General features: G+C 47.9%; 4 protein-coding genes and 3 pseudogenes across 4 annotated transcripts in view; 3 read left to right on the top strand and 4 right to left on the bottom strand.

Annotated features, from left to right (window-relative positions):
* Window positions 1–24,228, top strand: part of LOC149116959 (integrin alpha-1-like) — a 27,491-nt gene extending 3,263 nt beyond the window's left edge. Inside the window, exons 3-5 of the mRNA XM_089282673.1 lie at window positions 22,047–22,301; window positions 22,791–22,912; window positions 23,972–24,228. Of these exons, the coding sequence (XP_089138799.1) occupies window positions 22,047–22,301; window positions 22,791–22,912; window positions 23,972–24,154 (560 nt within the window). The 3' untranslated portion in view covers window positions 24,155–24,228. The remainder of the gene's footprint in view (window positions 1–22,046; window positions 22,302–22,790; window positions 22,913–23,971) is intronic.
* LOC149116965 (uncharacterized) lies at window positions 5,007–7,278 on the top strand. Its single transcript, XM_089282670.1, has one exon. The coding sequence runs from the start codon at window positions 5,061–5,063 to the stop codon at window positions 6,858–6,860; it is 1,800 nt and encodes a 599-aa protein (XP_089138796.1). The 5' UTR covers window positions 5,007–5,060; the 3' UTR covers window positions 6,861–7,278.
* LOC149116964 (uncharacterized) lies at window positions 8,146–8,810 on the bottom strand. Its single transcript, XM_089282671.1, has one exon. It carries the CDS (start codon window positions 8,569–8,571, stop codon window positions 8,146–8,148), a length of 426 nt encoding a protein of 141 aa, XP_089138797.1. The 5' UTR covers window positions 8,572–8,810.
* LOC149116963 (uncharacterized) lies at window positions 9,374–10,327 on the bottom strand (annotated as a pseudogene).
* LOC149116962 (uncharacterized) lies at window positions 10,950–12,325 on the bottom strand (annotated as a pseudogene).
* On the bottom strand, window positions 13,419–15,642 carry LOC149116961 (uncharacterized). Its single transcript, XM_089282668.1, has one exon. The coding sequence runs from the start codon at window positions 15,438–15,440 to the stop codon at window positions 13,728–13,730; it is 1,713 nt and encodes a 570-aa protein (XP_089138794.1). The 5' UTR covers window positions 15,441–15,642; the 3' UTR covers window positions 13,419–13,727.
* Window positions 16,034–16,861, top strand: LOC149116960 (uncharacterized; annotated as a pseudogene).
* Window positions 24,229–24,677: the final 449 nt, after the last annotated feature.

Genomic DNA, 24,677 nt, shown 5'->3' with positions numbered 1-24,677 from the left:
TCAACTGCACAAGAGAATTTCCCTACACTGGTTAAACAATAATTACGGAAATGATCCCTCACATTTGACCCCTCGTGTGCACAAATACTATCAGTGCTATCACGTATCGCATGCTCTTTGTCGTCCAAGACTTTAACAGTTTCTCTATATATGTTTCCATTCACTATGTGTGCTTCCTTGTTCGAAATGAGGAAAGGATTGAAACTACCATTAGAAGGATAAGCATGCACCTTGACAAATATCTCCCTTTGAATTTGAAAACGACGACCCTGACATTTTGACACATACTCCCAAAATTAGACAAATCATTGTTGGTAGTATGATTGTGAAAATATAACACCATAAACAATACATAAATCATTTTATCTGAGCTCTTGTAAGTTTTACATGTTCTGCGTGTACCTTGCACTTTAGTTCGAAAAACACGTAACAAGCTCGACAACGTAGGAATGTACTCTCAAGTTCTAAGATTTTGATTTGGTATACAATTTTCTTTTAATGCTTGGCACGCTGGCCGTTTGAGTTTGTTTTTGACTAAATTTAGTGTTTTATCGTCTTTGACTTTATCAGTTGGTTTGATTGCTCTATTGCTCGCTGGCGTTTTCAACTGGTTAACGATTTGACTGTTTTGGCACGCTGGCCGAGTTTGGCACGCCGGCCAGATCGAATTGACAACTCTTGTGGCTCGCTGGCCGATGGTTGGGCTTGTCAACTCTTGTGGCTCGCTGGCCGATGGTTGTGCTTCTCGATCAATTTCCTACAATGGTAGTTAATATGGTATGCACTCGATATGGTAAGCACTCGATCAGATATCTAGGACCCAAATTGTGGTCAAAATTACCAAAGAGCATAAGAGAGGCCACATCTCTCAGCACTTTTAAGACGAACATCAGAAATCTCAACAATCTTGATGCATTATTAGATGATGGCTGCAGAGGCTGTCCGCTCTGCTCCTCCTAAAGAATTTTTTTTTAAGTATGTATTATTGTATTATAAAATCCACTGTACATAGTTTCATAACATATTTTAACTCGGATTTAAATTTTACTATTGTAAATAGCTATAGGTTTTTGTATTTTCTTCTAATTTAACTCGTTTTTGTTATGTCCCCGTATTAGTAGGGGAGTTTTTCCCCAGCTAGGTGGTTGATGACATTCTTAATAAAGTTTCTATCTATCTATCTATCTACTAAAGTACACCCACTTATCGTGGTTTTCAGAACAAATAAGACTTCAAAAGCACGCTGAAAAGAGGTTTCTTACCTCTATAAACTCTTCCTTTCCCACTAACGAGATGCAGCTCGACGAGATGCGAATGCAGTTGAACAATTGACCCAGATAACCATGCTGCTGTGACGTGACAAAGTTGACGCAACGCAATATGATTGGTCCATTCCAAGTTAAACGCACTATGATTGGTCCATTCCAAGTTAACGCACTACGATTGGTCCATTGGAGGACAATAGGTCTCTTTAGCATTACGTCATAAAATCTTACATTACTTACATCCCTCCAGATCACTCGAGATTTTTTCCGCCCGCCTCAACCTCGCGCGGCTCTATAACGCTGCCGCCTCGCCAGCCTCGCGTTCTTCGCTCGGCTGGCTCGTTGGCAATAGGGAGTTTAAGCAAATCACTACGGCTGGTGCTACTACGGGTTCCGTGACTGAAAAGGTCTGGGGAGAGTACGTCTCGGTGGTTTGCCAAATTTTATGTTTAGCAAGCAAAGCGAAATACAAAGATGAAAGAAACATCGACTGAGGGGTTTAAAATCTCTTTTATTTAGTTTCTCACAGCCAAATGGCTTTGCTCAAAGGACAACGGCCGTTATTCGCCTTCCTAGGACGAACTTGCAGATTATTTCTGAGCGAAAGCGAATGCCATACACTTTGTACCATAACAATTTGATGGATGAAATATACAACTTCAGACAAATATCTCAAAGAATATCAAGCGAAGAACACAAATACCAATACTCAAAGAAACAACATAGCACCGTATAGTTATCCGGATATAAAACATCTTGACTAAACCCTCAAAGCAAACTTAACCGAAGAAAAACAACCTCGTGCTCAACACGAATATTTCACTTGACTCACTTCGCCATTCCAACACCTTTGCCAAAACTTATCGTAAATTCAGGATACTGATTTTCAAGCTTATGAGAGGCAACCTTGACACAATCTTCAAGGACTTAAATTGACTTTAAAGGATATAGTATCCAATGGAATTCTTAAAATGCCGAGACGTCCGTTGCAAAGGGCCAGAGAAGCGAGAAAAACCCGACGTACTAACCACTACGGCAAAACAGCCCGACTCGCGTAGTCAGATTTAACGCTACGGCTGGATGCAACCGACGTACATGCGCAGTGTCTCATTTCGGGTGAAATTTACTTCCGGCAGCCGTATCAGCGCCAGTAGTATACGGAGAGGCATTCAAATACCATTTCGCAGAGGGAGCCTCATTTCACCTTATCGCAGCCCCCACCATCAAGTCCGGCCCTCACAGGCTCGGGCCGGTTGAACCTGGGGGCTGCGAACAGTGAAATTCGGCTCCCTCTTTGAAATAGTATTTGAATGCCTCTCCGTATACTACTCACAACAGAGGCACCCCCGCGCAGCGCCCCGCCACGCAAGGCGGCCGCGGCCACTGGAACGAACCGGTTTGGACCGGTTTCAACCGCCCCTGGCGGAGGCAAAAAGGTTGAGGGGCGCGGGGGCACAACAAAGGAGTGCGGTATGTTAGAAAGGGGCGAGCCGGGTGTAATATGGCTGGAGCCGGGATGGCACGAGCGCCAAACAAGTGCGGGTGGCTGATGCGGGGCCGGAAAGAAAGCTGCGGAAAGCGCTGTTACGGGGCGTATTGCGGGCAGCACAACTACCAGCTGAAAAAAGGAATGAAAATGCCAGAGCCATGCAGAGTATGCGGAGTCGGACTGATGTGTGACTACCGTCTTTGCAAGCCCTGCGGCGGGGGGCGCGCTAAAACAGCGTCTTTTCCGCAAAAAAGAAAAAGCGAAAAAAGCTTTTCAGCTTGTTTTGCTCGAGCTGCAAGAAAGAAACACACCAGTTAGAGAAATGTAACCGGTGTTATATCCCAAGGAGCCATGTCTTCCAGCATTCAAGAAAGACTGGAAGAAGAACTCTCAAAAATTGACCCCACGGTATTGCGTTATTTCGATGAGCTTCTTGCGGAAAGCCCGCCAGCGGTAAGAAAGGTTGTCCAGAACGTGCTGGATGAACCAATTTCTCAAGAAACGCAGGCGCGTCTGAAAAAGCCACTTCTTCCGAAGCCTTACGAGCCAAGAGCCCCTCCACGCCAAAGAAGGCAAAGAGGAGTGCAAGCGCTTCTGAGGGAGTACGACCCCTTCCCTGCGCGGAGAGTTCGAACAGCGACAGATTACCAGAGAGAGATTCTGGATCTGTTCGATGACGCAGAGAAAGAAGGGGAAGAGACAACAGGCCGGCGTTTCATTCGATGGCGCTTCATCAGGCGTCTGGGGAGAAACCTCACGCCAGAGTTTATGGCGAAGATACGCGAAAGAGTAAGCACGTCGTTCTATCTTCGGCACGTTTTCGTGTACCAGTTGCGGAACATTGAGGATGGAACGATTATTGTGTACTACTCGAACCCGAAGGGCTCACAGTGGTATAACAAACTAGAAGACGCGGAAAAATGGCTTAACACCCGGGAAGAAGAGCGTCTCGACAACGAAAGAGTTGAAAGGCCCAGCACGAAGTGGGCTTTTGAAGGCTTTTTCAACGTTGACGTGAAGGTTGTGCTCGACAGGCAGCCGTTGGTGGGAACAAGGCCCTTGCCTGACTGGCTGCGCAACCTTGCCCATAGCCGGGCGATGGTGGCGTTGGACACGTACAACGACAACCTGTGCTTATGGCGGAGCATCGCAGTGCACCGAGGGGCGCGCACAGATCGTTGCACAAGAGAAGCCAGAAGTATCGCCCAGAGTTTCTACAAACTCAAGGCCATTCCGCCTAACTTCAGAAAAACGTCTCTGGACGAGCTCGACAAGGTGGAAGCCCATCTGAATGAGGGCTCGCCCGTCGCATCTTGGCTTGGAATTCGTGTCTACGAGCCTCAGCGTTTGGTTGGCGGTGAAGTGGTATGGCATCACAGAACAAACCCGAACCCCAAACTCAAAAACATTTTGACGATAGGTGTCTACGAAGGACACGCTTTCTTGATAAAAGACATCACAAAGCTTGCGAAAACTTATGCATGCACCCATTGCGGCCAGAGATTCACAAAAACCTGGAATCTGCACCGCCACCATGAAACCTGCAGCGCGGGAGAAACGGCAATCTTTTGCCCGGGGACAAAAGTTGAAGCGCCACAGACAGCTTTCGAGAAAGTGATGTACCCAAAAGGCTCAGCATCGAAACAAGCGATGCTGTGGCTGGAGCGGGAAGCGAAGCGACGGGGCATACACATCCACCACGCGATGTGCGGGCACGGGGGCGAGAGATGGCTTCCTCGAGAAGGTGGTAAAATGAAGTCTTCTCCTGTCGACGGGTACCACCACAAAACGAGGACGGTATTCCAATACCACGGCTGCCCCTTCCACGGATGCCCAAAATGTTATCCTAACCGAAAGGAGGTCATAACAAACGGTAAAACAGCCGAACAACTGTACCAGGCCACAGTGAACCGTTCCGCACTTCTGCGAAAGAGCGGCTACAAAGTTATCGAGGCCTGGGGTTGCGAAGTTGGGTTTCTTAAGGGGGGGCTCCCGAGGAAGCAAACGAAAACTTACCCGCACGCGATCTTGTACGATTTCGAGGCGTACGGTGACAAAAATTATCGGAAAGAGCCGACAGGCGCGTTAACGATAGAAAGCGCGCACGTGCCGATCTCTGTGAGCGTCGGCGACACTCTTCAAAGAGAGCCCACCCACATCTGCGAAAGAAACCCCGTGGAGCTGGTCCGCAAGTTCCTGAAAGATCTGGAGAGACGCGAGAAAAATATCCAGGACCAGGTGAGAGCGGAGTTTCTGCCAGAAGACATGCACCTGCTGCCAAAAGAACGGCAGCAAAAAATTAATGAATGGTGCAACCAGGTCCCTGTCGTGGGCTTCAACTCAGGCTCGTACGACCTGAATCTGATCAAAAACCACTTCGTCAGCACTCTCGCCGAGGTAAACAAAAAAGTCAAAGTGGCCAAGAAGGGGAACAAAACCATGTTCCTGCTCACCTGGGGGGCCGTTTCCTCGATATCATCAACTATCTGGGCCCGGGCAAGAGCTACGCGAAATGGGTGATAGCCTACGGAAGCGAGTCTGAGAAATCCTGGTTCCCTTACGAATGGTTCGACGCGCCCGAAAAGCTCTATTTCCCTGGGCTCCCAGAATACGAGGCCTGGTATTCGAAGCTGAAAGGCGGCTACGTTCTCACGCGGGAAGAGTGGGAGGGGTGCCAGCGGCGGTTCAAAGAAAAGGGCATGAGCACCTTCAAAGACTGGCTGCGCTACTACAACAATCATGATGTGGAGCCCGGCCTCGAGGCGCTCGAAAAGATGAAAAGTTTCTACACCGAGAGAGGAATCGACATTCTGAAAGACGCGGTGAGCCTGCCAGGGGTGAGTTTGCATTATTTGCTCCGGGGAGCGATCGAACGCGGCGCAGACCTTTATTGCCCCGGCAGAGAGGCTTACGCGATGCTAAAAAGGGCAGTTGTTGGCGGACCGAGCCTGGTTTTCACAAGGTACCACGAAGCGGGCGTCACAGGGATAAGGTCGCATCAGTTCGAAGAACCGCGTCTGTGCAAAAAAATTCTCGGTTTCGACGCCAGCGCTCTCTATCTCTCGACCATGCTGAGAGAAATGCCATGCGGGAAGGAAAGGGTCAAGTACTACACCGATGACCGCCAAGCGGAAGCGGCCGAAGTTCTGATTCGCCGGTTGAAAGCCGGGGAGTGGTTCGGCTTCGCCGAAGTCGACATTAAGATCCCAGAGCGCTTGTGGCCAAAGTTTGAGGAGATGTGCCCATTTTTCATCAACAAGCGGGTTCCCGCCGAAGCTGTGCCGGAACACATGAAAGAGTACTTGGCGAGAACGGGCAGAAAGCGCGGAGACGGAAAAAAACTTGTGGGGGCTCTGTCCGCAGAACGGATGCTGGTGTACGCCCCTCTGCTGCGGTGGTACGTGAACCATGGGGCGGTTGTCACGAAGGTTTCCAGAACAATCGACTACGACGCGGGCAAGATCTTCACCTGGTTCGTGGAGCAGGTGACGGAGGCGCGCCGGACAGGAGACGTGGACAGAAGCAAGGCGCTGCTCGCCGAAGTGTTCAAACTGCTCGGAAACAGCGCTTACGGGAAACTGATCGAAGCGCTGGAGCGGCAAACGAACGTGATCTACACGAAAGACGAGAAGGTTGTCGACAGAGCGTTGCGGAGCGCGTATTTCGAAGACCTCGACGAGATCGGGGAGGCCTACGAGCTGGAAAGCCGCAAGCCCCGGATCACGATCAGGCGGCCGTTCCAGATCGGAATCGCCGTCTACCAGCTGGCGAAGCTGCGGATGCTGGAATTCTACTACGACTTTCTCGACAAGTACGTCGACAGAAGAGATTTCGAGCTGATCAAGATGGACACGGACAGCAACTACATGGCGATCTCGGGCGAGCGGCTCGAGGACGTCGTCCGGCCAGAGCTGAAGGCAGAATTCGATGTGGAAAAAAATCAGTGGCTGGCTTGGGACAAGTGGAGCGGCCGGACCCCAGGTCTCTTCAAGCTTGAGTTCGAGGGCCTCCGGATGATCGCCCTTTGCTCGAAGTGTTATTACGCCGATGACGGAGAGGGTGGCGAAAAACAGAAGTTCAGCATAAAGGGGATGGCGAAAAGGTAGAACGAGGTGTCATGGCAGCGGTTCAAGGAAGCGTTGGAAGGCAGCAAAGACATGGCCACCAACCGGGGTTTCAGGATGCGGGACGGCCAGATCGTCACTTACGAGCAGGGGAAGCTGGGGCTGAGCGCTTATTACGACAAGCGGTGGGTGCTGCCCGACGGGATACACACCGAACCAATCGAATATCACAGTGGGGCTACGCCCCACACCCCCATACCCCGATAAACAAAAGGAAGGGGGGGTCCGGGGGATTGCCCCCGTTCACATCTAGTTCACGTCAGCGGGAGGAAGAGTAGTGTTAGGAGGGACAACGAGCAGCTCTTCGCGCACAAAGCCGCGCTTGGGCCCGTCGCGCAGATAGTAGAGAACGGGCTGATCCGGTTTGGAAAAAGATCTTTCAATGCCGAAAACTTTCAAAGACCAGATTGGATCCGTGGCTCTTTGCACGCCCCCTTCAAGCTCGCCGGGCTGGTAGAGATAACGAACTTGGACAAGAGAGGGGAGGATTTTTTCGCTTTTTCCAACAGGCCTCGTGTAAGGTGTGGACGGCCTTGCGTAAACAGACTTTTCTTTGATGGCAACGGCGGGTTTCTTGCCGATAAGGCTTGTGACCTCGTTGTTCAGAGCCGAAACAACTTCAGGAAGTCTTTTCACCCAGGCAGTGGACCGCTTGCCCTCAGGGAGAAGCATCTCTTCGGCGTACTGGTGCCCGAACAATCGCTCAGCCAGAGTGCGGTTGAAACGTTCGACAATGGCCTGGTCGCGATGAATGTTAACGCGCCCGCGCCGGATAAAGGTTTTGTGCTTGTCCATCTCTTTGGTGACGGCGCCCATGAATTCGCGGCCGGGGTCAACCTGCAGCATTTCGGGCCATTCGAGAGGCGAGCGCTTGTAAATCTTCTGAAAGGCCAGTGCGACCTCATCAGAATTTTTCGAAGTCAGGGGTTCGGCCTCTTTGTAGCGACTGGCCACGTCGACAACGGTCAGCGCGTATTTGAAAACTTTGCGACCGCGAGGGAGCTTGTCGTGCGGCAGAAAAAGAAGGTCAGCCTGATGGACCCTGTTGGGCGTGGGAACGTCGAATTTCGGCCGAGGAATCCGCTTCGGCGCGGGGAGGTATATCTGCCAGAGCGCTTGCCTGATCAGCCACTTTTTTGCGGCTTCTTCAGGTACCTTGGCGGCCTCAGCCAATTTTTTTGATCGCGGCAATGCCTTTCCAGTAGCCCCCGGGGCTGTAGTAAATCTTCGCGAGTTTGGCGTCCATATAAGTAAGGCGTAAAAAAGTTTAAAGGAACCGGAAGGCCGCGTAGCCCAGAGCGAGCGCCCCGGCGCCCACGAACGCGAGTTCGCCGTTTTTCTGCTGCTCGCTTGGCTGATAGAAATCTGAGAACTTCCGCTCCTTGGGGGGCACCATCTGTTCGTCAGGACGCGCCTGGTTGTAGAGTTTGAAGGCGTAGTCCGTGTTGGTCATGTTCTGCTTGGCTTGCTCTTTTGTTTGCGCGTTGGTCGCGATCCAGTCGAGAAGTTGTGTCCGGTCGCGCGTGTATTTGGCGTAAGCGGCTTGATAATCTTCGAGAGCCTTGTCATGGCGCTTTTTTTCTTCAAGCGCGGCTTTGTCGCCCCCGCCGAGCGCCCTCGCCAGATAATTGCCACCGATAAAAGCTGTGGCGTTCAAAACAGCCCCGCCAATCATTATAGCGATGCTCGCCATGGTATATATTATCGGAAGATTTTTCAAATGCTGGCGGGGAGGATTTTCTGGTCCTCAAGGTACTCTTTTAGCGTAATGCTGCCCGCCACGACGACGGTGAACTTCATGTAATTCATAAAGCTGCTGCTGGGATTGGAAGTGAAATTCTCTTTCAGAACCTTTTTCGCGGCCCAGCCGATGCCCGCGACTAATCCCGTGAGAGTTGCGGCGTCAATGACGGTCTTGACAAGCTTGTTGTCGGACATGGTGCGTTGATACAAGTAAAGAAAGAAAGTTTAAAACAAAAATTTAATCTGTCTTCTCTGCGACTTGGCACACAACGCCTCTTCTTCTTCTTCTTTTTCTTCTTCTTCTTCTTCTTCTTCTTCTGCAACATCGCCGCCAAATGCTTGATTCAAAAGATCGGCGGTCGCGCGAATGACGCTTATGTTCATGTCGTACAACACACTCGAGATAGTATAAAAGGTGAAGAAAGAGACGAGCAACTTGGGAACATCAACTGTGAACATGTTGATATACTTTACGCGCAAACCTTTAAATCATTTTTTTTAATCCTGTTGGCCGTGTATCGCGAGCAGGTTTCGGCTCGACACTCGCGGGCTCAGGAGTGGGCTCAGGCGCGGGCTTCGGCGTTCTAATTTTGTCTAATGCGGCGTTGGCCATAGCCATGAGCTCTTCACGCTTGTAATAGAGCCCGGCCAGGGAAACGCCTATGCTGCCAATACCAATCCATTGGTTGGTGCTGAGGCCAAAAAGGCCGCCGCTCTTTGGGCTTTCACCTTCTGTAGGCGCGGCTGGCTTAGGGGCCGCTGTGGCGGCTTTCGCTTGCTTTTCTGCGTAATAAGCCTCGGCCGCTTTCTTCTGTTCTTCTCGGGCCAGACGACTTCTTTCGGCAACCATTTTTCCGGCGGCCACACGCTTGGGGTTTTTTACGCGCTGCGTGGTTGCAGCCGGAGTCGTCGCTTGCCGTGTGGTATCGGCGGCAGACGCTGCCTTGGTCTCTACCTGAGGCGCAGTGACGGCGGAAGGCGCTGCCTTGGTCTCAGTGACAGCGGAAGGCGCGCTCTCGGATTGTTCGGTTGATATTGAAGCGAACCGTATTATAAGCAAATGAAAAACGTTTAATTGTTAACAATTGTCAGCAAGACCTCAGCATTTGTTGATGAATGGTGACCATTTATTCAGCAGTTGCTGAGCCAGGTACTTCATCAACGCCCTCAAGCTGATTGCCGTTTTCATCACGAGAAGGGTGGCTCTGCACGGGCAACTGTGGACTAAAATCAATATGTTTCGTGGTGATGAACACCGCGTTGGCCGCGGCAAGAAACCGGCCGCACTTCAAAGAAAGGTTGCCGGCCAGATTGGAGAGCTCTTTGTTCAAGATGTAGTCGTTTCTGAGCTCTTTTTGGTAAGCCTCGATGTCTTTGATTTTGACGGTCATTCCGACCACTTTGGTTGCAAGAAAAATGAAGCTGTCGATCAGGCTTTCCGTCGTCTTCGAGCCCACGTACGTCTCGTAGCGTTTGGTGAATTTCTCGACCTCTTTGTCGCTCAGGCGCTTCACCTGCTCGTGGGTGAGCTACACCCCGATAGCCTCTTTGGCTTTGCCTGTGGACACGAGCACGGCCAGCTGCTCGCGAAGAGCAGGAATGTCGGGGGCGGTTGGAACAAGGCCGCCTGCGGGACCACTCGACGGCGCGGGCTCCGTTTCAAGAAGGTGCATAACATCTGCTAACGCGGCTTCTTCTGCAGCCATTGTGCAAGGCTATATACAGCTCGCATTTTTTATTCAAATAACTTTACCCCGTACGGGTGGCGAAGCGCGAACACAAGATAAGAGAACTTTCGCTCTTTCAGCTTTGAAAGCAATCCTCTGTACTCATCCGGGGAGAGCTCGCCAGCGTAATCGTCGAAGATGGCTTTCGTTGGCCTGGCCGAAGGGGTGTAAAAGAGGACGATCGCCGCCACGTTCTCACGGAAGGAAGCTGTTATTCCGGTAAACTTCTGGGTCAGCGCCCATATGCTGATGCCCAAATGTCGTGCAGAAAAGGCGAGATTCACCAGCTCGCCTGTGCGCCCTTTCACGTCTTTGGAGGCCGCGCAGTCGTCGAGGATTATGAGCGTGTTGGTGCCCTCGGAAAGCCATCTCACGAGCTTCAACCACCTTTCCACGTCGTGCTGTTCGCAGACTATCGCATCCATTCTCGGATCGTTTTCGCCAAGCCGGTAGTAGGTCTTGTTGTGCGTGAACGTCGGGCAGATGAGCACGATGTAGTCGAACTTTCCGCGGAACGGGCCGTAGAGCTGGTCCACCACGAACCTTGATTTGCCTGAATTGGTCGGCCCCACGATGAGAGCGTTGAAGGGTATCTTGCCGGGGTCCATGGCTTCCGACTGGAGAAATATTTTGCCGCGCGCAGCGCTGTTCATATTCAATACTGCACATCTTCAAGCTGACTGTCCATAAGGTTGAGCTGCGAGTCGGCGATGACAAATACGTGGCATTTCACGTCGCCTGAGCCTTCGGTTTTCCGCTCAATTTCCAGCTGGACACCGTCTGTACTGTTCACAATGCGCGTGCCGCTGCCGTGCATGTTTTGGTCAGCCATGGTGCGCATATCAATCACAAGCCCGAACTTATCACCGGTGTAAAACTTTGTCACATCCATGTGCTCCGTTTTATTCCTTTCTTTCACAAACATGTTGCGGGCTTCTTCCCACATGTCCTTGCCTTCGACGCCGTTGTTGTAAAGCATGTTGGGCGAGCCGTTGACCGTGACGCTGACTTTTGTCAGATCGGGGAAGATGAATTTTTCTGAATCTGGGGCGCCTGCAGTATACGGCTCAACAAACAGGAGGAGGAGGGCTTTCAGTGACCTTCTTTGGGCGTTGACTTTGATCGTGAGCCTCGGGTCAATGTCTTTTTTGAAGGACACCTCTTTGTCATGCATCACGTGGCCGTAAAGGAACTCTTTGCCGCTGAGTAAACGCTCCGAGCCTCGTCTGCCAGAGTCTTGCTGCGGATCATTTTGTACTCGAGCTGGATGTTGGTCAGCTTGTATTTCAGCTTGGTTGTGTCGGTGCCTTTGACCACGTGCTTTGCTTCGGCAAGTTTTACTTCGAACTTGAGGTCGTTGTAAAGGGCCTGGGGGTAGAAAACGCCGTGATCGGTTAAGATCTGATGGTCAAGCCTGATCCGGTACTTTTTTCCGTATACCCCGTTCAGCTTGTGTTCAACGGCGGCTTCCGAGTCTTTTTTCTTGTTTCCCGCGTCTGAGCGGATCTTGCACAGATCCTCGCTCTGAATTCCTTCAAGAATCCTGTTGTCGCGCTCTTCCTGCGAAAGGAAAAGGTCTTCGAAAGTTTTGTAGATGTCGTACCCAACCGTGTCTTGCAGGGTTCTTCCCGCAAACGACACGACCAGCCTGTCAACGAGCGCCCGCGTGACGTTCTGGACGAGGAAGTTGTTGGCTTCCCCTCCAGAAAGGTCGATGTCAAAGACAAGCGCAAACGAGCCCGGCACCAGAACCTCGTTTTCGTTCAGCTTTGGCACGTAAACGTACAGCGTATTGCCGGGGTTGGCTTCAGAGGGGTTAAAGGTGATTCGTTTGACCGCGCGCTCGGCTTTCATGGCGTGTACAGTCTTTTTCCTGTGAGTTGGGCGAAGGTTCTCTGGAACTGACATTGTATAGTATACGCCGGCGATTATTTTCTAATTTGAAAAATAATAATTGGCTTGAAATATATCGCTATGGCGGAAGGCGGTGGCGAATTTGGTTACGAAGACCCCGGCCTTGACAATCGGCTTGACCACGACTCTGATGAAGGCGAACAAGAGGTTAACACAACCCGTCCTTTTCAGCCAGACGCCGCGTCCACTCCCTACCAACCTGGCGACCCCTACTACGGGGGCGAACAAACGGAAATGAGTACTTTTCCTGACGAGCAGTCCGGCCTGCCTGACACTTCTCATCAGGAAGAAACCCCTTTGCTCGGTGATTTCGTACATGCCGATGACAAACCGGCCATGCTTGAAAGGGCAAAAGAAAAAATCAGAAGATGGTTCCCGAAGGTAGACTTCAAAAAATTGGGCCCAATTGGTTTCAGCAAAAAAGGAAATCAATCTGAGATCGTTTCATTTGGCCCCCGGGGGGGGTGAGTCTAAAATTTTCAAGCTTGGCGACGAAGGGATACTAAAAAGTTTCACAGACTCGAAAAAATCAGCTCTTGGGCAAAGAGCTGAAGACATCATTGCGGAAGACCGCGACACCATCATAGAACAACGCCAAAGACTGAGAGAGGCAGAAATCCAACTTCAACAGGCGGAAACGCTCTCTTCGCAAAGAGAAGAAGAAAAGAAAAAAGTGGAAGCCCTTAGACAAAAAATTACGCAAACTGATGTTCAGATTGATGAAATTGGGGATAAATATGGTTCGAATCTTGACAGTGAAGCAGAGCTGCGTAGGCTCAAACAACAGAAAAAGAACTATCAAACCGATCTTGAAAACAGGAAAAAAGCTTTGGACTCGCTCACAAAAAAAGCAATGGCCAGAGAAAAGGAACAAGCCAAGGTTGACAGACTCAGGGCCAGCCTCGCAGCAAAAGAAAGTGAAACAAACGCCATGGAAGAAAGGCTCAACCAAACAAAACCGTTGGATGACCTGAAAGAGCAGGAAAGCGAGCTGCAGCGCCAAAACGAGGAAGACCAGGCGATCATACAAGATGAGAATGCCTCGCCCTCTGAAAAAGAAGCCGCAGAAGGCAGAGTTGCAGAAAGAAACGAGGAGATCGCCCGTTTGCAAACTCAGATCGCGGAAAGGGAAAGGGGACGGCCTCTCTTAGAAAGGGTCAAGGAGATCTTCAAAAAATATGGCGTGACGTTGACCGCCATTCTTCTCGCCGCCGGGACCACAATCGGTGCTGTCATCGGGGTCCTCACCAGAGGTTTGAAAGCCACCGGCAAAGCTTTGGGGAACGGCCTCAAAGATATTGCCGCGAAACTCGGCTCTCTGCTGCCCGGGCTGATTGGCTCGATTGTGAGCTTCCTGTTCAAAGCCGCCGGCCAAGTCGTCGGGTTTCTGGCCGAGCACACCTGGCTTCTCATTCTTGCCGCGGTGGCCTTTTTGTTCGAAAAATATTTTAAGAAGCAGCGTAGCTTAGCGCCAAGCCGTGAACAGCAACGCCGAAAATCCAACAACACCGACAATTACCGCCGTTTTGTTAATTTCGTGTTGCGGCGTTTTGTCTGCAGCCTCGGGCTCAATTTTTTGCGCCGGTGGCTGCGCTTGCTGAGTTTCGGACGGGGGCGAAGCCCCCGGACCTCCAATGGCCTTTTCTGCCGCGCGCAGCGCAGTCGAAGCTGGTTTCCTGTGGGGTGGAACCACACGCCCCGATTCGGCTGTTGCGGCTTTGTGAATCGGGTTGGACGGGTGGCTATTGGGCGGGTTAATTTTTGACGGTCCGCCTGCCATGTGTTTGAGCCCAGCTTTTTTTGTCTCCGGGTTTACCTCGTTATTCACCCCCAGTTTCATTCCGGAGACCGCCTGTTTCAGCTTGTTGTTGTAACCGATCGTGCTTGCGGTGTTGATTATCATCTGCGCGGGCATGAGCCACGCCATGGGGGCAACAGCAAGATTGAGCCTGACCTTCGCTTGGTCCACCGCGAGCTGGTACCTTTGCACGCTCGCGGCCAAGTCGGGCTGTCTGATCGCGTCTTCCATCAGCACCAGGAACTCGCTCTGGACTTCTCTCGCCCGACCGCCATAGCCGAGAATGCTGCTGCGGACGTTGACTTGCGCGCCCAGGACGCAGTAAACGAAAGCCTCGATTGACTGGTTGATTCTCGACAAGCCCGCCTGCGTCAAACCGTTCGCGGTGTTGGGCGCGAACCAGTCTGCTTGAGCATCAGAAGCGGCCCCTGACTCGATGTAATCGATCAAGTCCCCATTTATTGCTTTGCCGCCTTCATCGCTGAATTTGTTCCATCCCGGGTATTTATAGTCGGTTTTCGACGGGCCCGCGCCGGTCGCGTACACGTAAACGCTTCCCAGACCGTGGTTTTCTCCGTGCGTGAAGCGGAAATCGCTCGAGGGGGCAATGCCGAACTCGCTGCATATCCTTTTGTACGAAGCGATGTCGTAATGATTTTTGTATTGGTTGAACGGCGGGTCTCCGGGCAAAGCGCTCATGCTCTGAATTCCTCCAAGCTGGTACAAAATCCGCCTGACCGTGAAATATACGTGGAATTTGTAGAAAGCTCTTATCTGCGAGGGGAGATCCATCCCGCTGTCAAAGATTTCGCGAGAAACTCCGCACCCCTGTGTCGCGCAGAAAACCGCGAAGTTGAGCTGTTGCGGCCAATATTTCATGTCAGGCCCTCCCAGCCAGCGTTTTGATTCGACTGCCAACGTGTACCTGAGTTTGGTTTTTTCAAATATTTCACGGAATTTTGTCGTGAAATATTGTTCAGGCGTGACGTATATTTGGATTGGGGCGTCGAAAATTTTTTTCAAACTTTGCGCTTTTCCTTCGAAAGGTACGGCAGGGATGGGCAAGGAAACTTTTGAACCAAGCGGCGCCAGCTGGTAAGGAAAACCTCCAACGGCCCCCGAGCGCTTGTCTTCCAAACCGAGCGCCTTTTTCATTTCCTCTCTCCAATATTTTTTGTCTGAGCCGAAGACGCTTTGAAGCGAGCCCGGGCCCTCTTTGAAAAAGATTTCTTCCGTTACGTTTTTTACGTCTGTACTCCCCTGAGCGACGAAACGTGATCTATCTGCCTTGTGGAAATGTGCTGCAAATTCTTTCCATGCGTTTGTCTTTGCTATTGCGTCTTTCATCAAAATGTTTGGATCTTTCCACACATTCGCCATGTATTTTGAACATAATTTATTTGTTGAATATAAAAATGGTTGTTCTCACTCTTGTCACGCAACAGAACGGCGAGACCATCTCTTTTGAAGAACCGCTCCCAGGAGCAAGCTATGCCAGACTTTTGAGTTGTTCTTTTTTCAACTCGTGGCATAATCTGAGTTCTGTTGGCAGAATGTTTTTTAAAGGAACCAACGATGTGGTTGCATCGTTGTCTGAAGGCCATTACAATATCGAGAGCATCGTAAAAGAACTGCAATCCAGTTTTGAATATTACAAGAAAAAAGGGAAAATGGTCTTAGAAACGAATAACCCCAATTCTGTTCTTAAAATTACAACCGCCGCTGGTAATGCACTCAACACTAATCAACCGAAAGAAGTTTCCGTTGATTACAGTTTGGCCAATTTTCTTGGAGTCGGGAGAAATATGAGGAAAGAGGAATATATCAAAAAGCTTAACAGCCCGAGTTGCTACTTTATCCACTGCGATCTCATCGACTCGACAAAAAACTTTTTGAATGGAAAGAAGTCAGACCTTCTCGCCAAGGTTGATGTCAGAGGAAAGCCTTATGAAAAAGTCAGCTCTAACATCGACTCATCGCACAACGTTTTCCGTGACGCTTCCACAGACAAGTTCATAAATAGCATCACCATTAGCGTGAAAGATGAAAATGGAGAACTCTTTGATTTCAAGGGCCTGCCGCTTCTTTTTGAATTAGAGTTAAATTAAATTTCAATATATACGCAATGTCTTCGGCCAATCTGTTGCCACCAAGCGCGCCGCCTCCAAGCGCGCCGCCTGCCGAGCCACTATATCCGGTGGTGGCGGCGGAGCCTTCTCAAAATTTCCGCTTGCATAAGGTCAACGAGATTTCCAACACATTGGCCGGCGAGGTCCACCACTATCGCCTAGTCGCAAAAAAATACAAACGCGCGAGAAAATTCGTTAATTGAGGCGCCGCCGGCTCCAGCGTTCTCTCTGCAGCGTTTTCCAGCGCGAGTTTTGGCTCCGCTCTATCTGTGGTTGGCTTGCCGGCTGCCGTTCCTCTTGGCGGCGCTGGTGGATGCTTCGCTCTCGTTTCGTCTGCGATGATTTTCGCCAGCAAAAAGCTCGACTCGAAGATCAAGAAGCATCAAGAGATCACCACGCTCGCCGTTGCCAAGCGCGACACCGTCAACAGACTTCTCTCGAACGCTTTGAAAAACAACGAGGTGTCTTCCCACGAGTTCGACACTATCCTTTCGGAGTTTCAGCAATATAACTTTCTGAAAGATCAGGTCCGAGCAAAGATGCTTCGCCAACCATCAACTAGAAAGCTTCCTGATGTTGATGCCCAAAAACTGGAGAATGACATCCGCGGCAGAGTTGAAGCGGAAATGATAAAAAAAATCACGAACCCTCCCGCTTCGAACTAAGTTTTAGAAACAGACGGTTTCATTTGCATATAATACGCGCATGATTGTCTGCTTCCACACGTTTGCGTTTCTCGCCCACGAGTATTTCACTCCTGAGTGGCAAAAAGAGGCTCGCGATATTACGCGCGAAGTCGTTGCAGCGATGGTTGAGGCGGGTGAGGTTTTTTAACGCTCCCTGCCAAAAAGGAACCACTCGTGCCAGTCACAACCGTCCCATGAGGGCGGGTGAGGTTTTTTAACGCTCCCTGCCAAAAAGGAACCACTCGTGCCAGTCATAACCGTCCCATGAGCATACTTTTAAAAAATTCTTGTACTCAGGGGTGGCTTCTATGAGAGGTATTATCGGCGGGTTTAGCTTTGCTTTATGAATAGTTCCACTTTCGAAACAGGGGAAACAACATTCCTCGAAAAAGCAGTCCATATATTTGAAACAAATTACCATCGGCACAATCTGCTCCCTGTATCTGCAGAAGGGCAGTTTTAAAATATTCTTGTGTACCTTGTCCCACCCTATTTCGTTTTTTTCCTTAATTTTTGTCGCTATGTGCTCCTTGAGAATCATCTCACGAAGCTCTGGAGGGAGACTTTGAATCGCCTCGGAAAGTCCACAGGAAGACATGGTTCCTTGGAATATAATACCGGTTACATTTCTCTAACACCCGGCTCGCCCCTTTCTAACATACCGCACTCCTTTGTTGTGCCCCCGCGCCCCTCAACCTTTTTGCCCCCGCCAGGGGCGGTTGAAACCGGTCCAAACCGGTCCAAACCGGTTCGTTCCAGTGGCCGCGGCCGCCTTGCGTGGCGGGGCGCTGCGCGGGGGTGCCTCTGTTGTGAGTAGTATACGGAGAGGCATTCAAATACTATTTCAAAGAGGGAGCCGAATTTCACTGTTCGCAGCCCCCAGGTTCAACCGGCCCGAGCCTGTGAGGGCCGGACTTGATGGTGGGGGCTGCGATAAGGGGAAATGAGGCTCCCTCTGCGAAATGGTATTTGAATGCCTCTCCGTATACTACTGCGCCAGCCGTAGCGATTTGCTTAAACTCCCTAATAAGTCACTTTTTTAACCATCATGACAGCTCTCTAGGCCGTCATGTAAATGCCGCGTCACGCAAAAGCTTAGAAATTTAAGCGTAGTGTATCACAAAACCAAGAACCCATTCGGAGCGAAAATTTGTATGAATATTAGTTTTCAGCAGCTCATTTGACGTCATAATGGCCTAGATCATCGGGCGCGCAATCGCATGGCTGCGCAAGCGAAGTTGACCTCTCCCTCCTGGGTAGAACATTTTTTTGGGATCCTAACATCCGAGTTTCGAGTTTTCTATTTATATTTCTTCCTTTCTTTCTTTCTTTCTTTCTTTCTTTTCTCTCTTTTCACTGCAAACTTTGAGAAAAATTTACATTGGTTATTTGGAGTTAGGACTTAAAACGTGAGACAATGTGAAATTGTCAATTCTGATGAAATGTTTCCTTCCGCCTTGCTTCCCGCAGCTTCAAAAATACAGGTCCAAACAATTCTACGATTTTCAATCGATCGAAGCCAGTATTTTGGAGGTCATCAAGTCTCGAAAACTGCAACACTTACGTCGCTCTTATAAACATGAAGCATTCCAGAAAGTAAAACACGAGCTGGATTTAATAGAACAACCATATCTTGACAAAATTCATTCTCGCTAAGGACAAATGTAAACGGGCTATAAACACCCCGGGGTATCCAATCGATGAAATCAATAACCGATGACAATCGATATCAATCAATACCAATTGATATCGATTAATCGATTGATATTGATAATCGATGACCAATCGATGGCGAAAATTCGTGTGGTTATCGATTGGTATCGATTTTCAATAACAATCGATAGATAAATTGATATCGATTGGTATCGATTGGTTGCACATTGAAGGAATCGGCGCATAAATATCCCATCTTTGTACGCAGTAATTGTAAACAGATTTCAGTTTAATCCTTTGAACGTTAACAGGAGAACAAGACTCTCTTCTTTCTCTTCAACGCCCCGTCCACAGGTACTCGTCTTCTTTTGACAACTCAAAAGTTTGTTCCCGTTCTTGCTTGGTTAACAACTTTAAACGCGTTTCCGCGTTCTCCCCTCTTCTTGTCAGCAGTAAATACTTCACGGACGTTCATCTCAAAACGGCAAAGATGATAGCCTTTAGCGATGCACCTTATATTCAGTAAAGCCTCTTCCCGGACTTCTTGCGTAGACACATATAATGACACGGAAAGGCAATGACGGGCAAGTGGGTAATTCGAGTACACGTGTAACGGGGTATATTCTTTGCGTTGAGAAGACTGGGTCGGAATTATTTTAGCAATTTCGTCCCCTGGGCTTCCTAAAAATGGCGGATGATCGGACAGGTTCGAGGTTGCTGTGCCAATCGATGCAATCGATGAACGGTTTTTGTGTGGTTATCGATTGATGATCGATTGACCGATGCCAATCGATACCAATTATATCAAACTTATTGCCCACGAACGTGAACATTTGCTGTAATTGGCGTCCAGGCTAGCGTGGGCATTATTTGTCTGTAATGCGCTCGCGCATTAGTTTATCTGTGGGACTGGGGAATAATTTCCATACGTAAACAATACGTAAACATGGCGGCAGGGAGAGTGAAGAGAGAATCCAATGCACCAAAACGATACATAGACGAGGTTTTCCAGGAGTTATCACCCCAAAGGAAGACGCTGCGAGTAAACGCAGACCGTAAACTTTATCCTGTGGTTGTAACAGACGTGGACAAGATCGGAAAGCGGGTTAAAATTCACTATGTTAGTTACAGTGAGCGGTACGATGAGTGGCGGTCGTGTGGTACCGATGACATTCGTTTCCAGCGGATGGAACCTCTTTTTATTCCTTCTGCTTCTTCTTTTGACGACCGTGCGGAATTATTTCACGCAGAGCTATATGGTGAAATAAAAAGAAAGTTGTATTCTGGCCGAAAGGACGATCCAGCAACTCGCATTGAATTAGAATTGACGATCAGGATGTGTTTGATGGAGGGCTTGCAACAGCAGGGAAATCACGGAAAGAACGAGGAAAGACTGTGTATCGAATTAATTCAAACCAGGCCTTAGACCGTTTTCTGGGAGTCCAATGGGATGAAAATGGTGATTTCGCGTTTGTTATTGAAGGAACTGTGCGGCACTTTCGTCGTTGGGTTCCTCAACAGGCTTCTTCGACAGGGAATATATGAGATAGCTGATTAAGAAATAAAAAAAAATAAAGAAAATCATTTCGATGAAAAAACAAAACATTAACAAAATGAAACGGGTTTCAATTAACCCATTTTTACTTACTTGTTTATTTCGTAAGTAAACCGAGGCAATTTATCCCCTTTTGGACCACTTGTTTCCTCACCAAAATCGTTTTGTGCATCTACCACCACCGCAAAAAAGAGCCAGCGAGGACAAAATCACCAACGCGTAAACTTCGAGTCCCATTTCCCGAACCCAAACAATAATTAAACCTCATGTATTATACATCTAATAATATACATGAAAATATTACTCGATTCCGATTGGCTGAGAGCAGTGCAGTTCAAGTGTAACACCAGTGCAAAAAGTGTAACACCACTGTAAATTACACATCGCAATTCTAGACTGTGATTGGCTAAAAGAAAATAGGAAATTTTCTAAGCCAATGATATCACATAAAATGATGACGAAAATTTAGCGCGGAAACTTTGAAAAAAGTTTTCTCGAATGAGAAAAAATGGCTTCAAGAAAGATTTTCTGGCATTTCCTCCACGCGAATTTTTTCATGTTTATATTATTAATAAGTAATCATACGGTTTTTCTCGTTCAATTTGGAATTAATTTGCACTTGTGAGTTTTTCAAAAAGCTGAAATTGCACTCGCCGAAGCGGCTCGTGCAAGTTCAGCTTTTTGAAAAACTCACTCGTGCAAATTAATTCCAAACTGAACTCGAAACCGTATGATTACCTATACAAATTGCGCCAAATTTATTCCTCTTTTCGTATTTCGCGGTAATGACCAGTTTTGTGCATGCGCCTTAGAGTTCTAGCCCCAGACTCTACGGCCAGTACTTGCATGTGGCACGAACGTCTCTTCGACAGGTCTGAATCGCTATCATAAAACCAGAAGTCTAAAAAACCCGAACGAAATATTTTAATGATTGCCTTCAAATGCAGTGGTGTAGAAAGCTTATATATGTTAGTTTTATAAACTGAAGGTAAGAAAGATAGCAATTCAAATGGAATACACGAAAAAGAAGAAAATGTTCGAAAATTAGCGTGTTTTTGACTGACCCCAGACTGCGTGACATGTCACGAAAATCTGTAGAGGCAGGTGTTAAGCGTAAGTTTGATATGTAACTAATTTTATCGATTGATATCGATTGATCGATTGGTTTTTCGATCATCGATTTCCATCGATTGCATACCCCGGGTAAACACGCGTGGGAATCTTGTGTTTAGGTGACGAAATTACCATCCAAAGCAGTCCTTGAGTTTTCTTTACTGCTTTTCGTTTGCCTGCTCCTCCACTTCGTATCTAGCTTTCCATTCCTACTATACAAGCGGCTCGTCCGCAAAGAAGTCTTCCCCGTCGTCGCTTGAAATATTGCAAATTGCTCTCAAAGCTCTACAACGAAGCAGTGAGTTCACAGTTGTCGAACGTGCTCGATCGAAGTTTATTTCGGATTCTTTCGTATCAAAACTTAACTCTGACTCCAGTGACGAAAAAGAAATGATTCTGAAACAAAACTTCGCCGTTTTAGTCCCAAAATATATTGGAACGATTAGTTTTGTTTTACATTTTCTCGAGCAAATACTGAGAGCTGACTGAGGCGCCATTCTGTTTGGTTCCTGGGTAGACGTCATCAGCAACCGCCGCCCCAGACTCCCTAAAACGCGGTCGCGCAACACTTCAAGCGCGACTTTGAAAGGGCATAGAAAATCGAGGATTCAACCAAATTCAAAATTTTTTTCGCCCAAATGCTTCGAATAACAAGTAGATTCGTTTTAGCGAAAATAACCTTTTGGGGTTAGGTGCACTTTAAGAGTGGTTTTCTCGGAATGTCGAGAATCGAAAGACAGTAACAAAAAAAAAATCGATTTTTCTTTTATTTCGCCAGAACATACCTTTGGGTGAACTTATTCAAAGAATATTTCGTCACGGTGAACTTATCATACATGTCTCGTTTCAGGCTCATGCGTGACGTCAAAGGATGTGGTAATGGTCTTTGACAGTTCAGCTAGCATGAAGGTGGCTGGCTTCCAGTCGATAAAAAACTTTGCTATTGACATGATAAATAGCATGGACGTGGGACCTTCTTCAACCCATGTGTGCGTTGTACAGTTCAGCATGGAGCCATTTGTGGTCTTTAACTTCACAGACTACTTTTCCTCCAATGAAATGGCGTCTGTTATAGACGCACTCGTGTACAATGAAGGAGCCACGGGTAAAGATCTCCTGGCAAAATATTGTTAACCTCGTACCCAAATCTTGTCACTCTTCGGGAGGGAATATCAGGCTACGAGACTAGAGGGTGGCAAAGGGTTTATTTATTTATTTATTCATTCATTCATTCATTCATTCATTTATTTATTTATTTATTTATTTATTTATTTATTCGTGACACGTGATGAGGACAAAAATTAATGTGTGACGCGCGAGCGTGATGCGTGAATTAATGAAAAAAAATTGATAAAAGTGGCTTAAAATATGTGACGCGGAAACGTTTTAAAATTGAGTTCTTCGGAAATGAGATTTCCGCCGGCATTCTGAGGCCAAGTCAGCGTGTTAATATGTCTTGTTTTTTTTTTAATTTAGGGGGTTCGACCGATCCCCCTGAATCCCCGAGCCCCCCTCCCCCCTATATCCGTCCCAGAAGTGAATCCCTCTAAATACCTTTCTCAGAGGGTTTGTTTTACTATTTCCCCCGTTTTAGGAATCGATAAGGGTTTAGAGCTGGCCACAGATGAGCTGTTTCGACAGGAGAGTGGCGCGAGATTAAAAGTACCGAAGTTCTTGGTTGTTTTTTCAGACGGAGACTTTATAAGCTACCACTCAGTAAGTTTATTCTTGCAAAGGTGACCAGTTGCTTGAAGTTGCTGATTCACGCCGCCCAATAAGAGTACTGTTAACGTATTTCACGCCAAAATGGCGACCGCTACTTGTTATGTACGACAGCGCCATGGCGAGTGGTCTTCATTATGGAGAGATTAACCAAAACTCGTTTCTTGATAGAACTGGCGCGCATTTTGTTGACTGGCAATGGCAATGCACTTCATCATGCTAAGGAAGGAGTTGTGCACTCCTGAGTTAAGGGGCGTCGGCGTTAAACGTAAATGCTCTGATTTTCAATACGTTTCAACACAAGTTTTTTCTATTCCCACTATTCTTTCACGAATATAGATTTGGCTCCATGCTTCTACTTATGACTATGAAGAGAAAAAGACGAATTTTCAATGGGAACCAAACTGAACAGTCGAATGACGACTAAATTAGAATTTCAAGTTAACAATTATAGATGGACACACAACCTTGTCGGGGGTTTCATATTTAGTGCTGTTAATCAGTTTGCTCTTTCTTGCTGACTTACGATTTACGTTGAATCGGTTGGGGTCATGGTGTCTCCAAGAGAGGGTGGGGAGGTCCTTAGGTTATGCTTATACAGTGACTTTCTCCAGGTGACTACATGCTGGAGTATAACCTGCAATACACTACCAACTCATCCAGTGGAGATAGTAATACTACGAGTCTTTTGCAACCTGTGATGATATGTACTTCAATCTGTACTTCCGGTGACGTAGGCACTGCGTGAACCATCGTGCCTTGCGATCTTTGTATGTAGTTCCCGCCATGTTGTTTTAGGTATCAAAGAAGCTACATTGCCTCCTGTTCTCGACATAATAGTTCGCGGCTTTTACAACCTCGTTCCCAGCGCTTTTCCACTGAAATTTAGATGGGAAAAGCCTGGGAACGAGGTTGCGTTTTTAAGTTCATGCTACGAAAACAGGAGTTTTTGGACCCCAAGGCTGGTGATTATTTTCACCCCAGTCTTGCTTTTCTTTCGTCTCATTTTAAACCTGTAATTTTCCTTTATTCTCATCTCACTTTAAACCACAGGATCCTTGGATAAGCGGCGCACACGTGATTGCCATCGGAAGCGGACCGAAAATTTTCAAAGAAGAACTCAAGTCACTTGTAAGAAATCCGAGTAAAGACTTCTTTACTACAGATGACGATCCCGCGCTAAACGTGGTACAGCGCATGCGTGATTTGGCCCAACAGGATTGCAAGGGAAAATAATTGAGACCTCCAAATTGATGTAAAGCTAATCGTAAAATTGTCAATAAATGTATAATAAGCAGAACCAGAAACAAGTCTGGCTTCATTTTTTCTTAGGGAGACACGCCACGCCAGGATTGTACAACTGTTACCATGGCAACATAAATCGTTGAAAGGAAGAACAAAACGCTTGATTTTTCTTATTTTGTATTCAAGGCCCTTTCCTGAGTTCACAGTTCAACCGCTTTCAATGGACTGAACACAGAGAGCAGCAAAACACATGTCAAAGGGGAAGTATTCAGGATAATTAACGAAAGTTCTCACTCCTACTTTCCAGTGTACGGTGCCAAATGTCACCAAATCTACAAATAAACTAGATAAAAAAATCTACACGAGCAAAATAGAACGAGTATCTTGAGAAAGAAGTACTGAATTAAAACTGAGAATGGTGCAGATTACAGTACTTCAAATAGGACTTACTGTCAACAAATATATAAAAATTGCCATTCGAATGAATTTGAATACTATTTTCATTAAGTCACTT

Source organism: Orbicella faveolata, unplaced genomic scaffold (genome assembly GCF_042242905.1).
Source record: "Orbicella faveolata isolate gen_17 unplaced genomic scaffold, um_ofav_v1 contig_12, whole genome shotgun sequence".
NCBI lineage: Eukaryota > Metazoa > Cnidaria > Anthozoa > Scleractinia > Merulinidae > Orbicella > Orbicella faveolata.
Note: the sequence above shows the minus strand (reverse complement) of the source record. Positions and strands in the feature narration are given on the sequence as shown.